At 45.9% G+C, this 13,583-nt stretch overlaps 1 protein-coding gene across 23 annotated transcripts in view; it reads right to left on the bottom strand.

Annotated features, from left to right (window-relative positions):
- Nucleotides 1–13,583, bottom strand: part of HYDIN (HYDIN axonemal central pair apparatus protein) — a 516,394-nt gene that overhangs the window by 136,860 nt on the left and 365,951 nt on the right. For 22 of the 23 annotated variants that reach the window (XR_008478211.2, XR_013530165.1, XR_013530166.1 and 19 more), the window contains 3 exons: nucleotides 10,259–10,432; nucleotides 7,274–7,488; nucleotides 1,017–1,151 (listed from right to left, as the gene is read on the bottom strand). Coding sequence is in view for 20 of the 23 variants with exons in the window: in XM_078357699.1 (XP_078213825.1) it covers nucleotides 1,017–1,151; nucleotides 7,274–7,488; nucleotides 10,259–10,432 (524 nt within the window). In the remaining 3 variants the exon portion in view is untranslated. The remainder of the gene's footprint in view (nucleotides 1–1,016; nucleotides 1,152–7,273; nucleotides 7,489–10,258; nucleotides 10,433–13,583) is intronic. The other variant, XM_078357701.1, reaches the window with a different exon arrangement.

Below are 13,583 nucleotides of genomic sequence, written 5' to 3'. Positions count from 1 at the left end.
TGTAGCAAGACTTTGCGATGGAAGAAGCTGTGTAAGCTCCATGTGTCATCAGAGACCAGCACTTGGAGCAGCACAGCCTCACTGGCTTACTTTGGGGCCTTACCTGTGTTTCTCAGTCTTTACTCTGGGTGTCTAAAACCCTGGTACACTTATGGAAACATACTGTTCAAAGCAGTTGAGAGTGATAGTGCCTTTAATGAAGTAGCAGTGAAAATCTCAACATAAAAAACTCTCTGGTGGGATATTCCCCCTCCTCTGGGAGCCTCAAGTCTAATTTTGTTATATGTAAATGTGCAATTAATACTGTGGCCCTACATGAAAAACGAAAGCAAACACCCAGAGCCGGCACCTGGTGAGCAGTATAGACATGTCTGCAAGCCATGAGCAGAAACCGGCTTAAGTGATACCCTCCTCAATCCTGCTGACCTTATTTTCTTGTTGTTAACTGTAGAACAGTGGGAAAAAAACTAAAAATTGGAAACAGCGTTATTGTTTTTCCGACTTTAAAAGCAGTATGTCATTGTTAAATAATTGAGAAATGTATAAAGAAGACTAAAATTCTATAATCCTGCTACCCAAAGATAAGCTCAGTTAACATGAATTTTCAGAGTTTTTACTGTGTGTGTAATATACACATTTACAGATATTTATGTAGGATGTTGTTATGTTTTAGCCACTATTTCCTAGTTACTTCTTTTGAACTTAATAACATTGAAAATATGTTTCTGAAGCAGTTAACATAGCTCCACATTTGGAATTTTTAACACACCACTCTGTTTCTGGTAATTAAAAAAATGTGTGTGTAGTCTTCTGCTCTCTGGTCCTTTAAGAAGGTGAGTGGCTTCAGGCTGTAGACTAGGCCAGGGTCAGCGAGTGACAAGAGCTGTCAAAAGACAAGCAAATGACTGCCTTCTGAACCACCGTGGGCGGCCGATGGCCCAGAACCTCTGCCCAGGGCGTGGGGATGGTGTTTGAGTGCTGAACCCTGCAGCTCTGTGCAGGCCACACGGACTCACCTGTATCCGCTCTGCCAGGATCTGCGTGAGAAGTTCATCTGGGAGCGCACAGCTCATCAGCCCCGTCTCGCCTCCGACACTGGGTCTGACACTGAGCCGGTGCTGAGGGGGCCCCGGAAGAGGGCTGGAGGAAATCTATTGAGTGGGAGAAAGATCAGAAGTCAGAATCTGGCTTTGTATCTCAACAACTCCTACACTTACCAGCTACAGGACCTCGGGAAGATCATATGATCTCTCATTTCCTCATCTGTCCAAGGAGAACTGCATTAGAAAATGAAGGTATCCTGTCTTCCTTAAAGAATGGCTGTAGGTTTCAAGTGGGAATAGCGTGGAAGGTACACTGTGTGTGTGCTGAACTGCACGCAGTTTTCATTCATTCAACAATTATTCACTGAGCACCTGTCACACTCCGGGCAGGCTGAGGTACTGGGGATACAACTACAAACAAGGTCGTCAATGGTGCTGCCCTCGGGGCCCTTGCATTCCAATGGAGGAGACAGGAACAGCTGCTTTCCTCCACAAATCAAGATAATTTCAGAGTGCTGAGTGCTAGGAAGGAAATAGCCAGGTGAGGGAATAAGGAACATGACAGGGTTGGGGAAGGACAGGTTGGGCTATGTAGAGAGGATACTCACATTACCTGGGTTACGTGAAAGAATGAGAAAAGATCTTGGGAGCAGAGCCTATCTGGGAGGAGACAGCAAGCTCCTTCAACAAAAGGGTACTTGAGGAATTTGGGGGGCACACGAAGCCCAGTGTGGCTGGAACTGAGTGAGCAATGGGGAAGATGGTCAGGGTTAAGGTCAAAGACACCATAGAATATGGAGGGCCTTGTAGGCCATGGTAAGCTCTTTGTATATTACTCCAAGTATTGTGGGAAGTTGGTGTGTTTCACAGACAAATAATCTGATTTTCATTTATATATATATTTTTTGAGATGGAGTCTCACTCTGTTGCTCAGGCTGGAGTGTAACTGTGCCATCTCAGCTCACCACATCCTCTGCCTCCCGGGTTTAAGTGAGTCTCTTGTCTTAGCCCCCCAAATAGCTGGAATTGCAGGTGTGTGCCACTGCGTTTGGCTAATTTTTGTATGTTTTTAGTAGAGACAGGCTTTCGCCATGTTGACCATGCTGGTCTCGAACTCCTGGCCTCTGGTGATCTGCCTGCTTTGGTCTCCCAAAGTGCTGGAATTACAGGCATGAGCCACTGTGCCTGGCCTGATTTTTAATTTTAAAAGACCACTCTACTTGTCACATGAGGTGACATGAGTGGAAACAGGAAGATGTCACTGTGGTCAAGGCAGAATATGACAGCAACAGAGAGGAGGATGGCGGTGGGGAGTGACATGAGGACGGTGGTGCTGAGAAGTGGCTCATACAGGATACGTTTTGGAAGTAGGGCCAGTAGGACTTTGGATGGATCATAAAAGTGGGCATTGAACAATGAGAACACATGGACACAGGGAGGAGAGCATCACCCTGGGGCCTGTCGGCGGGTAGGGAGCTATGGGAGGGATACCATTAGGAGAAATACCTAATGTAGATGGCGGGGTGATGGGTGCAGCAAACCACTATGGCATGTGTATACCTTTGTAACAAACCTGCACGTTCTGCACATGTACCCCAGAATTTAAAGTGTAATAATAAAAAAAAAGAAGATTCAAAAATGATTCCTTGAGTTTTGACCTTAGCAACCTGGAAAATGGTGAAATTATTTATTAAGAAAAGAAAGACTGGGAGAAGAACAGTTTTGGGGGAGCAGTGGAAGCAAGAATCCCTTTTTGGACATAAAAATTTTGAGATGGCTCTAAGACCTTCAAGAGAGACTGAAAATGAATGTGGATATACAAACTTGCACTTGGGAAGTTTTCGTGATAGAATTTTTAGTGATAGAAGGTTTTTAATGATAGAAGGTTTAGTGATAGAACTTTTGGGAAGGGCTGGTGATAGAATTTTGAGAGTCATAAGCATGTCAAAAGTACTTAAATATTTAAGCAATGCAACGGAGTGAGCTCACCTGCAAAGACAAGGTAGGTAACAAAAAGGAGAGTAGTAGAAGACTTTGTCCTGGGCTATTCCAACAACCAGAAATTTGGAGATCCAGAAGCTGGGGAAGTAGAGGAAGGAGCTGCTAATGAGGTAGAAGGAAAGGTGGAAGAGTGTGGTGTCTAAAAGCCACATGAACAAAGTGTTTCCAAGAGGAGGGGGTTATCAGCTGTGAGATGAAGACAAAACTGACCGCTGGATGTGGCCAGGTGAAGACTATCAATGATCTTGAGCAGAGAAGCTGTGAATGGTGGGGACAAAGGGCCCACTGGAAGTAGTGAAAGAGAGGATGGGGGTGGGCATGAGGATGAGGAGGCAGGCGACGCAGCAGTTGTTTGGAGGAACGGCAGAGGAGAGGAGCTGAGAGAGGAGGTAATAGGTGGATGGGGATATGGGGTCATGGGAAAGCATTTAGGGATGGGAATAATAATACAGCATGCATAGATGCGGATGGGAGCAGACTAGGGGGATAATGGGAGACAGGGGACAATTGCAGGAATTTAGCCCTTGGGTAAGAGAAGGGGTGGGGCTGGGTGCCCATGTGTAGGGATCAGCCCTTGGTCCCTGCAGGGCAGACACTCAGCTGCTGGGAAGACACAGCCGGGTGTGTGGATGGAGGCTGCTGGGTGATTTGGTGGCCAGAGGATAAGGTCGTTGTCTTCTGATTGCTGCAGCTTTCTCCATGAAATCAGAAGAGAGATGATCAGCTGACAATGAGGAAGAGAAAAGTATTTTGGAGGCTAGCAGAGTGATGACAGCAATAAAACAGTCATCTTGAATAGATGGAGGGCTGGGCCGGACCAAAGCGTCCACTGGAGACCTGTGGTCCTAAATTTAAATTAAGATCCTTCAGGAGAGATGAGAATCTTCTCCAGCTATGCTCAGCTGCTCTGCATGGAGTAGGTGGAGGATTAGGTTTGCCAGGGCTGAAGCTCTGTTTTTGAGTATGGTGAAGGGGAAGTTGCAAGGGGGTGCTATGGTGGTGGACCATGGCATCCAGACTGGGTAAGGAGGGCATGGGGTGGGTGGTAGGTAGTGAGGATGAGGACTGGAGGTTCTGATGGGGCCAGTTGCTTACCAGAGTTAGTCATCTGGAAAGTGAGAAGATGGCTGCTGGAAAGCAGGACTATGACAGAGAGATCTTGGAGTTTATGGGTAGTGATGAACAATGTCTAGGGTGTGATCATAGAGGTGAGTAGCTGAGGAGGCCATGAAATTGAGAAGCAAGAGTGTGGATTAAATATCATTTGGATATTTGGATTAAATAACATTCAAAAGATCAGGATTTCTAACTGGTGCTTTTCTGAATAAAGGAGATTTATAAATAAATGACCTTATGGGACACATCTTCAGTATATAATATATTTACACATTTCTTTCCATTTGCAACATGACTGAAATATCAGCCACTGGAGAATTCATGCTTTATTGCCATTTTCCTGCCTAAGTGCTTTGACAGGGGGACCCTGTGGTCTAGGTCATTTGAGTCCTGTCACACTGGGCAGTGGAGGTAGCCACAGGTGGGGGTCTGCCAGCTCTGATTTCTACTGTGATCTTTACATTTCCTTACTGAAAGGAGTTTGGAGTCAGAATTGGGAAGTTCTGCCTTTGAAGAATTCTAAAAAGCTTTATTTGCCTGTCCAGATGGACAGGCAGTACCAAAGGAAATGACTCTCTGTAACACCCTATATGGTAGCAGAGAAATGAGTTTCAGTTCATCCATAAACATCTGGGTAAAGAACACTATATTGGATCCTGGAAAAGAGGATGAAAAGGATAGTGATCTAAAAGAAAATGAATCAATGGTTTTCGTTTTCATAGTTAGAAGACCATAAAATGGAGTGACAATCAGATTTCACCTGGCTCACGTTCAGCCCTGTGGGCTGCTCCATCCAATCTGCAGGTCTTCCCTCCCTTGAAGACCTTTGCCTCTGCTCCATCCCCTTGCCTGATCTAACATTAGGGCCTCTTCTCCTACAAGGACCTACATCATTCATTCATTCATTTATAGATGGAGTCTTACTCTGTTGCCTAGGCTGCGGTGCAATGGTGCCATCTCTGCTCACTGCAACCTTTGCCTTCTGTGTTCAAGCGATTCTCATGCTTCAACCCCTTGAGTAGCTGGGATTACAGGCATGCACCACTACACCCAGCTAATTTTTTATTTTTATTTTTAGTAGAGATGTGGTTTGATCATGTTGGCTAGGCTGGTCTTGAACTTCTAGTCTCAACTGCTCTGTCTGTCTCAGCCTCCCAAAGTGCTGGGAGTACAGGTGTGCGCCACTACACCCCACCTAGGGACCTACATCTTTATTCCACCCACGTGCTCTATCCAATTAACAGATCTCATTTCTCTTGAGGACCTATAATTCTTCTCCATCCATCAGCTCCTCCCAGTGCATGGGCCTCCTCTCCTACCAGGACTTTCACTTCTGCTCCATCCACCTCCCCCACTGTCCCTACAGCACACTCAGGCTGTAATGAGATTCACCCTTAACCCTTTCTGCTTCTCCTGTTCTATGTTCTCTTCTTAATTCCTTCTCTACTGAGAAGATGATGCTACCCTCAACTCTCTTGCCCCTAGTTCTGAGCACACACCCTCTCCTCAATGATGACATTCTTCTCTCTCCACTCCTAAATGGGAGCTGCCAGGTCCACTTAGAGAAATCTTGCTAGGCATGGTGGTTCATGACTGTAATCCTAGTGCTTTGGGAGGCAGAGCCAGAAGGATTTCTTGAGGCCAGAAGTTCAAGGCCAGCCTGGGCAACATAGTGAGATCCCATCCCTACAAAAATTTAAGAAATTAGCCAGGCGTGGTAGGACATGCCTGTAGTCCCAGCTATTTGGGAGGCTGAGGTGGGAGGATTGCTTGAGCCCAGGAGTTCAAGGCTGCAGTGAACAAAGATCATGCCACTGAACTCCAGCCTGAGTGACAGAGTGAGACCCTGAGTCTAAGGAAAAAGAGAGAGGGAAAGAGAAAGAGAGAGGGAAAGAGAGAGAGAGAGAGAGAGAGAGAGAGAGAGAGAGAGAGAGAGAGAGAGAGAGAGAGAGAGAGAGAGAGAGAGAGATTTCACAACTGTATAGTTTCCAGTCTTGTTGGGCCATGATCTTTCTCAACTATTTATTCCTTGTCCATCACCAATTTCTGCTTCTATTCACCATAGTGGGGACACCAGTACCCTACCACTCCCATCAAGCATGCTTTGTAGCCCCACAAGCATGCTTTGTAGCCCCAGCCTCCTTGTTGCTTCCCTCAAAAGACCATGCCTCCTGCATGCATGATAGCACCACATTCAGGAAGATCTTCTCCAATATCCATTCTCCATTTGGCTTCTTTCACCTTTAGCTGTGTCTGGTTTTTTTTTTTTTTTTTTTTACCTTTACTAACCCTGAAGGAAGCCAGCTCTCTTCTCCTTTAATTGTACTGAATTTTGCTCTTCCTACTGCCTCCCAGGATCTCATTCCCTCTTGAGTGGATTGCCACATGGCACCTCTCCAGGGGCTCGATGCTTCATAGACCTGCTTCTGCTTCTACTTCCTTTTTGAGAATGGACTCTGCTGACCCTGGCTTTGCCCCTCTACTACTCTCTCATTTTTTCCCTTCACTTTCAAACATCATAAAAGCCTACACTCACCTGATTTCACTTCTCCACCTACAACTCATTACTCACTGCACCCACAGTCTCTGGCTTCAGCAGCATCTGCCAGTCGGCTGAGATTGCTAAGTTCCTTGGCACATTGCTCAAATGCTGCGACTTCTTTCTGACTTTCCAAGACTCGCCCTGCAGCCCTCCTGTAACTTAGATTAATGGTTGTATCCTTAACACTCCTTTAGAATTAGGTTGAGCCATAGGAAATTGCTATTATGGAGTTCTAAAAGGATTGAATTTTGGCAATTTTCTGTGGCACAGCCTCATTCCTTTTTCATGCTTCTTTTGTTGCTAATTTCATTGCAAATGTGGTTATCTCCTTCATCAGACTCTTAGTGCAGGGATTCTGCTTTCTTTATTTGCACTTCACCAGTGGCTACAGCATAAAAGATGCTAGCTGAGCATGGGCTGGGTGAACATCCCTTTCAGAATGAGGGGTGGAGGGATGGCGCTCAGGCCAGTCTGGTGAGACCAATGGAGGGATGAAGAGCACTGACCTGGCTGCAGGATGCTGGGGAGGAGGAAGATGCTAGCCCTCCTGCTGGAGAGCCCTGATTGGTACCTGTGATGTTTCGGACTGCTGCAGGTGATGCTGCTTCTGCGACCCGGAGCCATGGCTATCCACCTTGCTTTTGGAGTTTACCAAGCTCCCACGAACGCTCTTTCCAGGTTTAATTTCCGGGGCCACCAGAGCCATCTCTGAGGTCAACCTGCCCAAGATCTCACTGCTCAGTTGTCTTTGCCCCACGGCATTTTGACCCACAGCAGCCTCCTGGGCTACAGTAAGGAGAGGATGAGATTTTTATTAAGTCACTTTAGAATCACACATACAAAAAATGACAGTGGGGATGGTACCCTGAAGTCTGCTCTGTTCAACAGACATATAATGTGAGTCATATATGTATGTAATTTAAATATTTCTAGTAGCCACATTAAAAAGGTAAAATTAATTTAGGGACATATTTTATTTAACCCAATATTTTCAAAATGTGATCATTTTAACATGTAATGTGTAAAAATTGCTACTGTGTTATTTCCAAGTCTTTTCTTCATATCACATCTTCAGGGTTCCCATGAGTGCTGTACACTCACCACACACCTTGGTTTGGACCAGCCTGGTTCACATGTTCAGCAGCCCCCAGGGCCAGTGGCTACTGTACGGCACAGGCAGGTTAGGGTTCATGGCTGCCCCTTCACTCCAGCCTACTGACTCCACCATGCAGCAGATGCAGGGGAGATATTAGGGCCTAACCCCCCGACTGCAAGGGCTCTCTCCAAAGACACCAGGGACCTCCCGACTGAGAAATTCAGGTGGTCTCTACTCAGGGCTCATTCTATTTGGGCTTCCAGCAGTCTCTAATTCTGTTCATTTATTGATTCAATGAATCCTTTATGAATCTTTATTATGGGTCAGGGATTCTTCCAGGTGCTGGGACAACACTGGGGAAAACGAACACAAGCCTCTGCCTCCAGAGCTTACATGGGGTGAGGGTGGACAATGAAGGAAGTAAGTCAGTGTTAGGTTAGCTAGACACGTGGCTGTGAGAACAGGCTAGCAGGAAGGCTCGCCCTTCAGCAGGGCTCTGAGAGGCGTGAAACTCCTCCTCTCTTCTCCCTTTCCTAAGGCTTCAGGGCCTTTCCTCGACTTCCCTGACAGTCCCTGTGACCCTGGCTCTGCTGTCTCTGCCTCCCAGCTTCCCCATGACTCCTCCTGAAATGTACGTGTTCCACATGGTCCTGATCCGCCTTGTCCATTCCTCCTGGCTCATTCTGAGCTGTTCTGGGCTGCTTCATTTACCCTAGTGGCTTCACGGAGAGAGACTCTCCCGCTCTGTCTCTAACTTGATGTTACTTTCTCAGACCAGGAGCTCAAATTCACCCTTAGGCACAGGACATGAACCTGGCTCTACAGATCACTATGAAATGTAGATTATTTCACAGAAAAGGAATAAAAAAATTAAGAGAACCAGCATTAGGGCATAGCCAGAGGTTCTCACTAAAGAGCTATTTCTCTTACCTTCCCAGCAAAGAATTTTCCACTTCCTTAAGTGTCCCACACAGAGGTACTGAGGGGAGGGGACAGCCCTGAAAGCCCCAGCCAGTTTTATCAGTTAGCAGGCTGGAAATACTCTTGGGGATTACATCAGGCCATGGGTACTGACACAGGCAGGCTTCCACTCTGAGCAGGTGCTCTGCTTGGTGTTCAGTATATTTTCCCATCGAGCAGCTGCTTGCCTGCCCTGAAGTTCCTCAGATAGCCTGATGGAGCCCGAATCCTCAACTTTTTGTAAGAAGGCCACACCAGGCCTCCCCACTTGGGATTCCAAAACTCAATTCAGGCTACGCATGGTGGCTCAGTCCTGTAATCCCAGAACTTTGGGAGGACTGCTTGAGGTTAGGAGTTTGAGACCAGCTTGGGCAACATAGTGAGACTCTAAAAATACAAAAATTAGCTGGGCATGGTTGTGCATGCCTGTAATCCCCTCTACTCAGGAGGCTGATGTGGGAGGACCATCTGAGCCCAGAAGGCTGCAGTGAGCTATGACAGCATCACTGTATACCAGCTTGGGTGACAGAGAGAGACCCTGTCTCAAAAAATAAAAAAAGAAGGAAGGAACGAAGGAAAGAAAGAAAGAAAGAAAGAAAACAACCCCAACACCCTCTCTCCCTCAAACCCAAAACAATTCATTTTCCTCTCCAGTAAACTTTCTCTTCCTTCTGTGTTCCCCATCTAGATAAATGACATCACTCTCTCCTGGTTTCTCTCCTGGTTTCTGGGAATCTGGGCATGGTCATCTTGAATGCCTCTCACTTCTTCAATTCTCCACCATGCAGGTGGCTGTCAGGTTGGCTGACGTGGGCCCATTTGTCTGCAGCTTCACTATTGCTCTCTTCACATGATATTCAAGAGCCACCTTTCTATTGTGATTTTCCGTCCATTTCTCCAGAGTGTAAAAACTGTCCCAATGGCTCTTTTCTGTTAACATAAAACTAAAATTCCTAATCTTGGCATTCAAGGTCAACATTGATTGGCCTCAACCTGCCTTCCCATCCCCAATTTAGGATCAGCTTCCCTGCTTTCTTGGTCTGGAATGTTCTTGTCCCCATCTTTGCCTACTAACATTCTCTTGCTTCTTCAAACCCGTTTTCTTGAAAACCTCCCAAATCACCCTTGTTGGAACCCATTCATCCCAAACTTGCTCTTTCACAGGAGCTTGTATTTCTGTTGCAACATTATTTTCCTCTGCTCTGAGTGACCCCATCCCTGCTTCCCCACCAGTTGTCAGACTTCCAAAGGTGTGGGCTGTGTCTTATTCATTGTCCTGGTCCCTACAGTGGCAAGAGCACGCCGACACTGGGCAGGGCAGGACACCCAGGTGCTTCATGAGGAGAATCCTCCTCTGGGCTATGAAGTTGGCAGCATGCTGTAGGGCAGCCTTCAACCAGGCTGTGGGAGGAGAGCTCAGTGGGGCACAGAGAAGATGGGTGTTGCCAGTGGGGGTGCTGGTGACTTGACCACAAAAAGCCGGGGAGAATGGGCTCTTACCAGCCTCCTCTCCTTCCTTCATGGACTGCTCTATGGCAGCCCTGATGCAGAGCTCACGGGCCCGGATCCCTGGGAGGTTGTTGCTGTCAGACACGGCTTCCAGCACGATGGAGTCGATGCTCAGGCAGGCTGCATTGTAGTACCTGGCCATGCTGACAGCGCTGGCTGACTTTCCTATCAAAAAGACGAAGGCGTTGAATTTCATGGTGCTCTTTTGCTCAGTGTCCCAGACAGAAGAGGTCTTAAGAACAGAGGTCCCTGCGAAGTGATCTCTCTGAGTGCTCTGGCTCCTTCTCGTGTGGCTGGAGGTAGCAGCAGCAAAGAGAAGGAAGACCCCTGCCTGGAGTCAGGGCCGTGGGTCTGATCCTAACCTTGCCACTGATGCACACGTGCTGTGGCAACCTCCATCATCACTGAGTTTTACCTCAGTTACCGTGGAATACTATGCAGCCATAAAAAAATGACAAGTTCATGTTCTTTGTAGGAACATGGATGAATCTGGAAACCATCATTCTCAGCAAACTGACACAAGAACAGAAAACCAAACACCACATGTTCTCACTCATAGGTGGGTGATGAACAATGAGAACACAGGGACACAGGGAGGGGAACATCTCACACTAGGGTAGATCAGGAGGTGGGGGGCCAGGGGAGGGGAGGGACAGTGGAGGGTGGAGTGTTGGGAAGGGATAACACCAGGAGAAATGCCTGATGTAGGTGACGGGGGACGGAAACAGCAAAGCACCATAGCATATGTGTACCTAAGCAAAAATCCTGCAGGATGAGCACATACACCGCAAAGCTTCAAGTACAATTTTTTTTAAAAAAAGGTTCTTTTTTTCTTTTTTTTTGAGATGGAGTCTTGCTCTGTCACCCAGGCTAGAGTGCCATGGTGCAATCTTGGCTCACAGCAACCTTCACCTTCCTAGTTCAAGTGATTCTCCTGCCTCAGCCTCTCAATTAGCTGGGATTACAGGCACGCACCCCCACGCCCAGCTAATTTTGTATTTTTAGTAGAGATGTGGTTTCACCACGTTGGCCAGGCTGGGCTCAAACTCCTAACCTCAAGTGATCCGCCCATCTCAGCCTCCCAAAGTGCTGAGATTACAGGTGTGAGCCACTGTACCCAGCCTGTTTAAGAAACAGATTCTATCAGACGATATTTAAAATACTTTGTAGTTCTTCCTGTCTCTGATTCTAATAGGAAGACTTTTTTTGTTTGAAGGAATAACTTGTGTTGATTTGTTTTGTCATTTCAAAGTACTTTCATTTAAAAAAAAAAAAAGCAGAACATTCAGAAATAACAGACAAGAGAAAAGAAAGAAAACCCATCCACTCATTCGGGGATAGTACAGTTAGCCTATGGTTGCTAAGTACACAGGCAACTATGTTATTTGTATTTCTTATAAAAAAAGAAACAGGTTATGTGGCAGGCTGAAAATGGCTCCCCCAAAGATTTCTACATGCGAATTCCTGGAACCTGCAAATATATTTCCTTCTAGGGTAAAAGAGACTTTGCAGATGTGATTAATTTATAGATCTTGATATGGGGGGGTTAGCCTGGATTATCCTACTGGGCACAATCTAATCACGTGGGTCCCCATGAGAGGAGAACAGGAGGGTCAGAGTCAGAGCAGGTGATTGACCATGGAAGCAGCAGGAGAGACTGGCAGATGCTATGCTGATGGCTGGGAAGGAGGAGGAAGGAGCCAGGAACCAAGGGATGCCGGTGACATTTCTAGAAGCTAGAAAGGACAAGGAAACAGATAGTCCCCCAGATCCTCCAAGAAGGAACACAGTCCTGCTGACCCATTTTAGACTTCTGACCTCTGGACCTATGAGAGTGTAAATTTGCATTTGTGAAGCCATGAAGTTTGTGGTCACTTGTTATAGTAGCGACGGGACACTAACACTAACTACTATGGCACTCTTTCTCATGTGAAATGATATCTCATGAACAACCTTCTATTCATTTAGTACACTTATATGACACTGTTTCTGTTGTGGTAAAGTATACATAACAGTTATCACTGAAATCATTTGTACATGTATAGCTTAGTGGCACTAAGTGCGTTCACACTGCTCTGCCCCATCACCACCATCCGGCTCCAGAACTCTGTCATCTTCCTGAACTGAAACTCTGTACCCATTAAGCCATAATTCTCCGGTACTCACCACCCTTCCAGTCCCTTGGAAACCATCATTCTGTTTCTCTTTCTATCTCTGTGAATTTGACCAGTCTGGATACCTCATCTAAGTGAAATCATACAGTATTTATCCTTTTGGGACTGTCCTATTTCACCTCGCCTAAGGTCCTCAAGGTTCATCCATGTTGTAGCATGTGTCAAAACCTCCTTCCTTTTTAAGGCTGAATAGCATCACATCATACCATATTTTGTTTTTCCATTCATCCACTGATGGCCATTTGGGTTGTTTCTACCTTTTGGCTACTGTGACTAATGCTGCTGTGAACCTGGGTGTACAAGATGCTATTTTTAATGGGAATAAAATTCACTATGTAAATTACTGTGGCCTCATTAACCAGTCCCCCATATTGAAAATTGCAATTGCTTTCAAGTTTCTATGACAGCATACAGTGCTGCAGTGAACAATCAGGCAGTTCATCTTGTCCACATCATTATTTTTCCTAAGAAAGTTTTAGAAGTAGCGCTGCCAGGTCAGAGTCTGCACATATATTTCTCTCTCTTTTTAAATAATTTAATGTCTTGGATTTTTTTCTTTAATATATAATTTGTTTTAATTATGGAAAGAATACAAGTTCAAAGCATTCAGAGATGTGTACATTCCAAATGAGGTGTCTTCCCTCTCCTTTTCAACCCCTTCTCTGAGGTCAACAATTTACCAGTTTGGGAATAATCCTTAAGTATATAGATTATAAACAAATGAGCCTCTTACTGCCTTCAAAAGTTGTATGTGCTAACTTCACCATAAACAAAAGGGGCAAAAATAACTTACATCGATCAGCCTGACTTTGACATGACTATTAAGCTGTTCATGAAGATTCTTTGAAAGCTGTAAAGCTCCATAAAAATGCCAGCCTTGTTATTACTGTAGTTCACACTCTCATAGGCTTTTCACCCGCAGATGGAAAGTGACTGAGCCCTCCGCTAGAACACGGCTGGGGCTCTTTCCAGGTCAGTGCATTTTTGGTGTTAACTCTCCAGCCGTCTGCAGTTTATGGGTCCATAAACCATCTTTCCGGCATTCCTTTTAGTGCCACACAAAAATGGCATGAGGCCGAAAGTGGTGTGTGTGTGTGGGCGGGGGGGGGGGAGATCTTGAAAACATTTCCAGTTATGTTCTT

The sequence above is a fragment of the Callithrix jacchus genome, chromosome 20 (genome assembly GCF_049354715.1).
Source record: "Callithrix jacchus isolate 240 chromosome 20, calJac240_pri, whole genome shotgun sequence".
NCBI classification, from domain to species: domain Eukaryota; kingdom Metazoa; phylum Chordata; class Mammalia; order Primates; family Cebidae; genus Callithrix; species Callithrix jacchus.
Note: the sequence above shows the minus strand (reverse complement) of the source record. Positions and strands in the feature narration are given on the sequence as shown.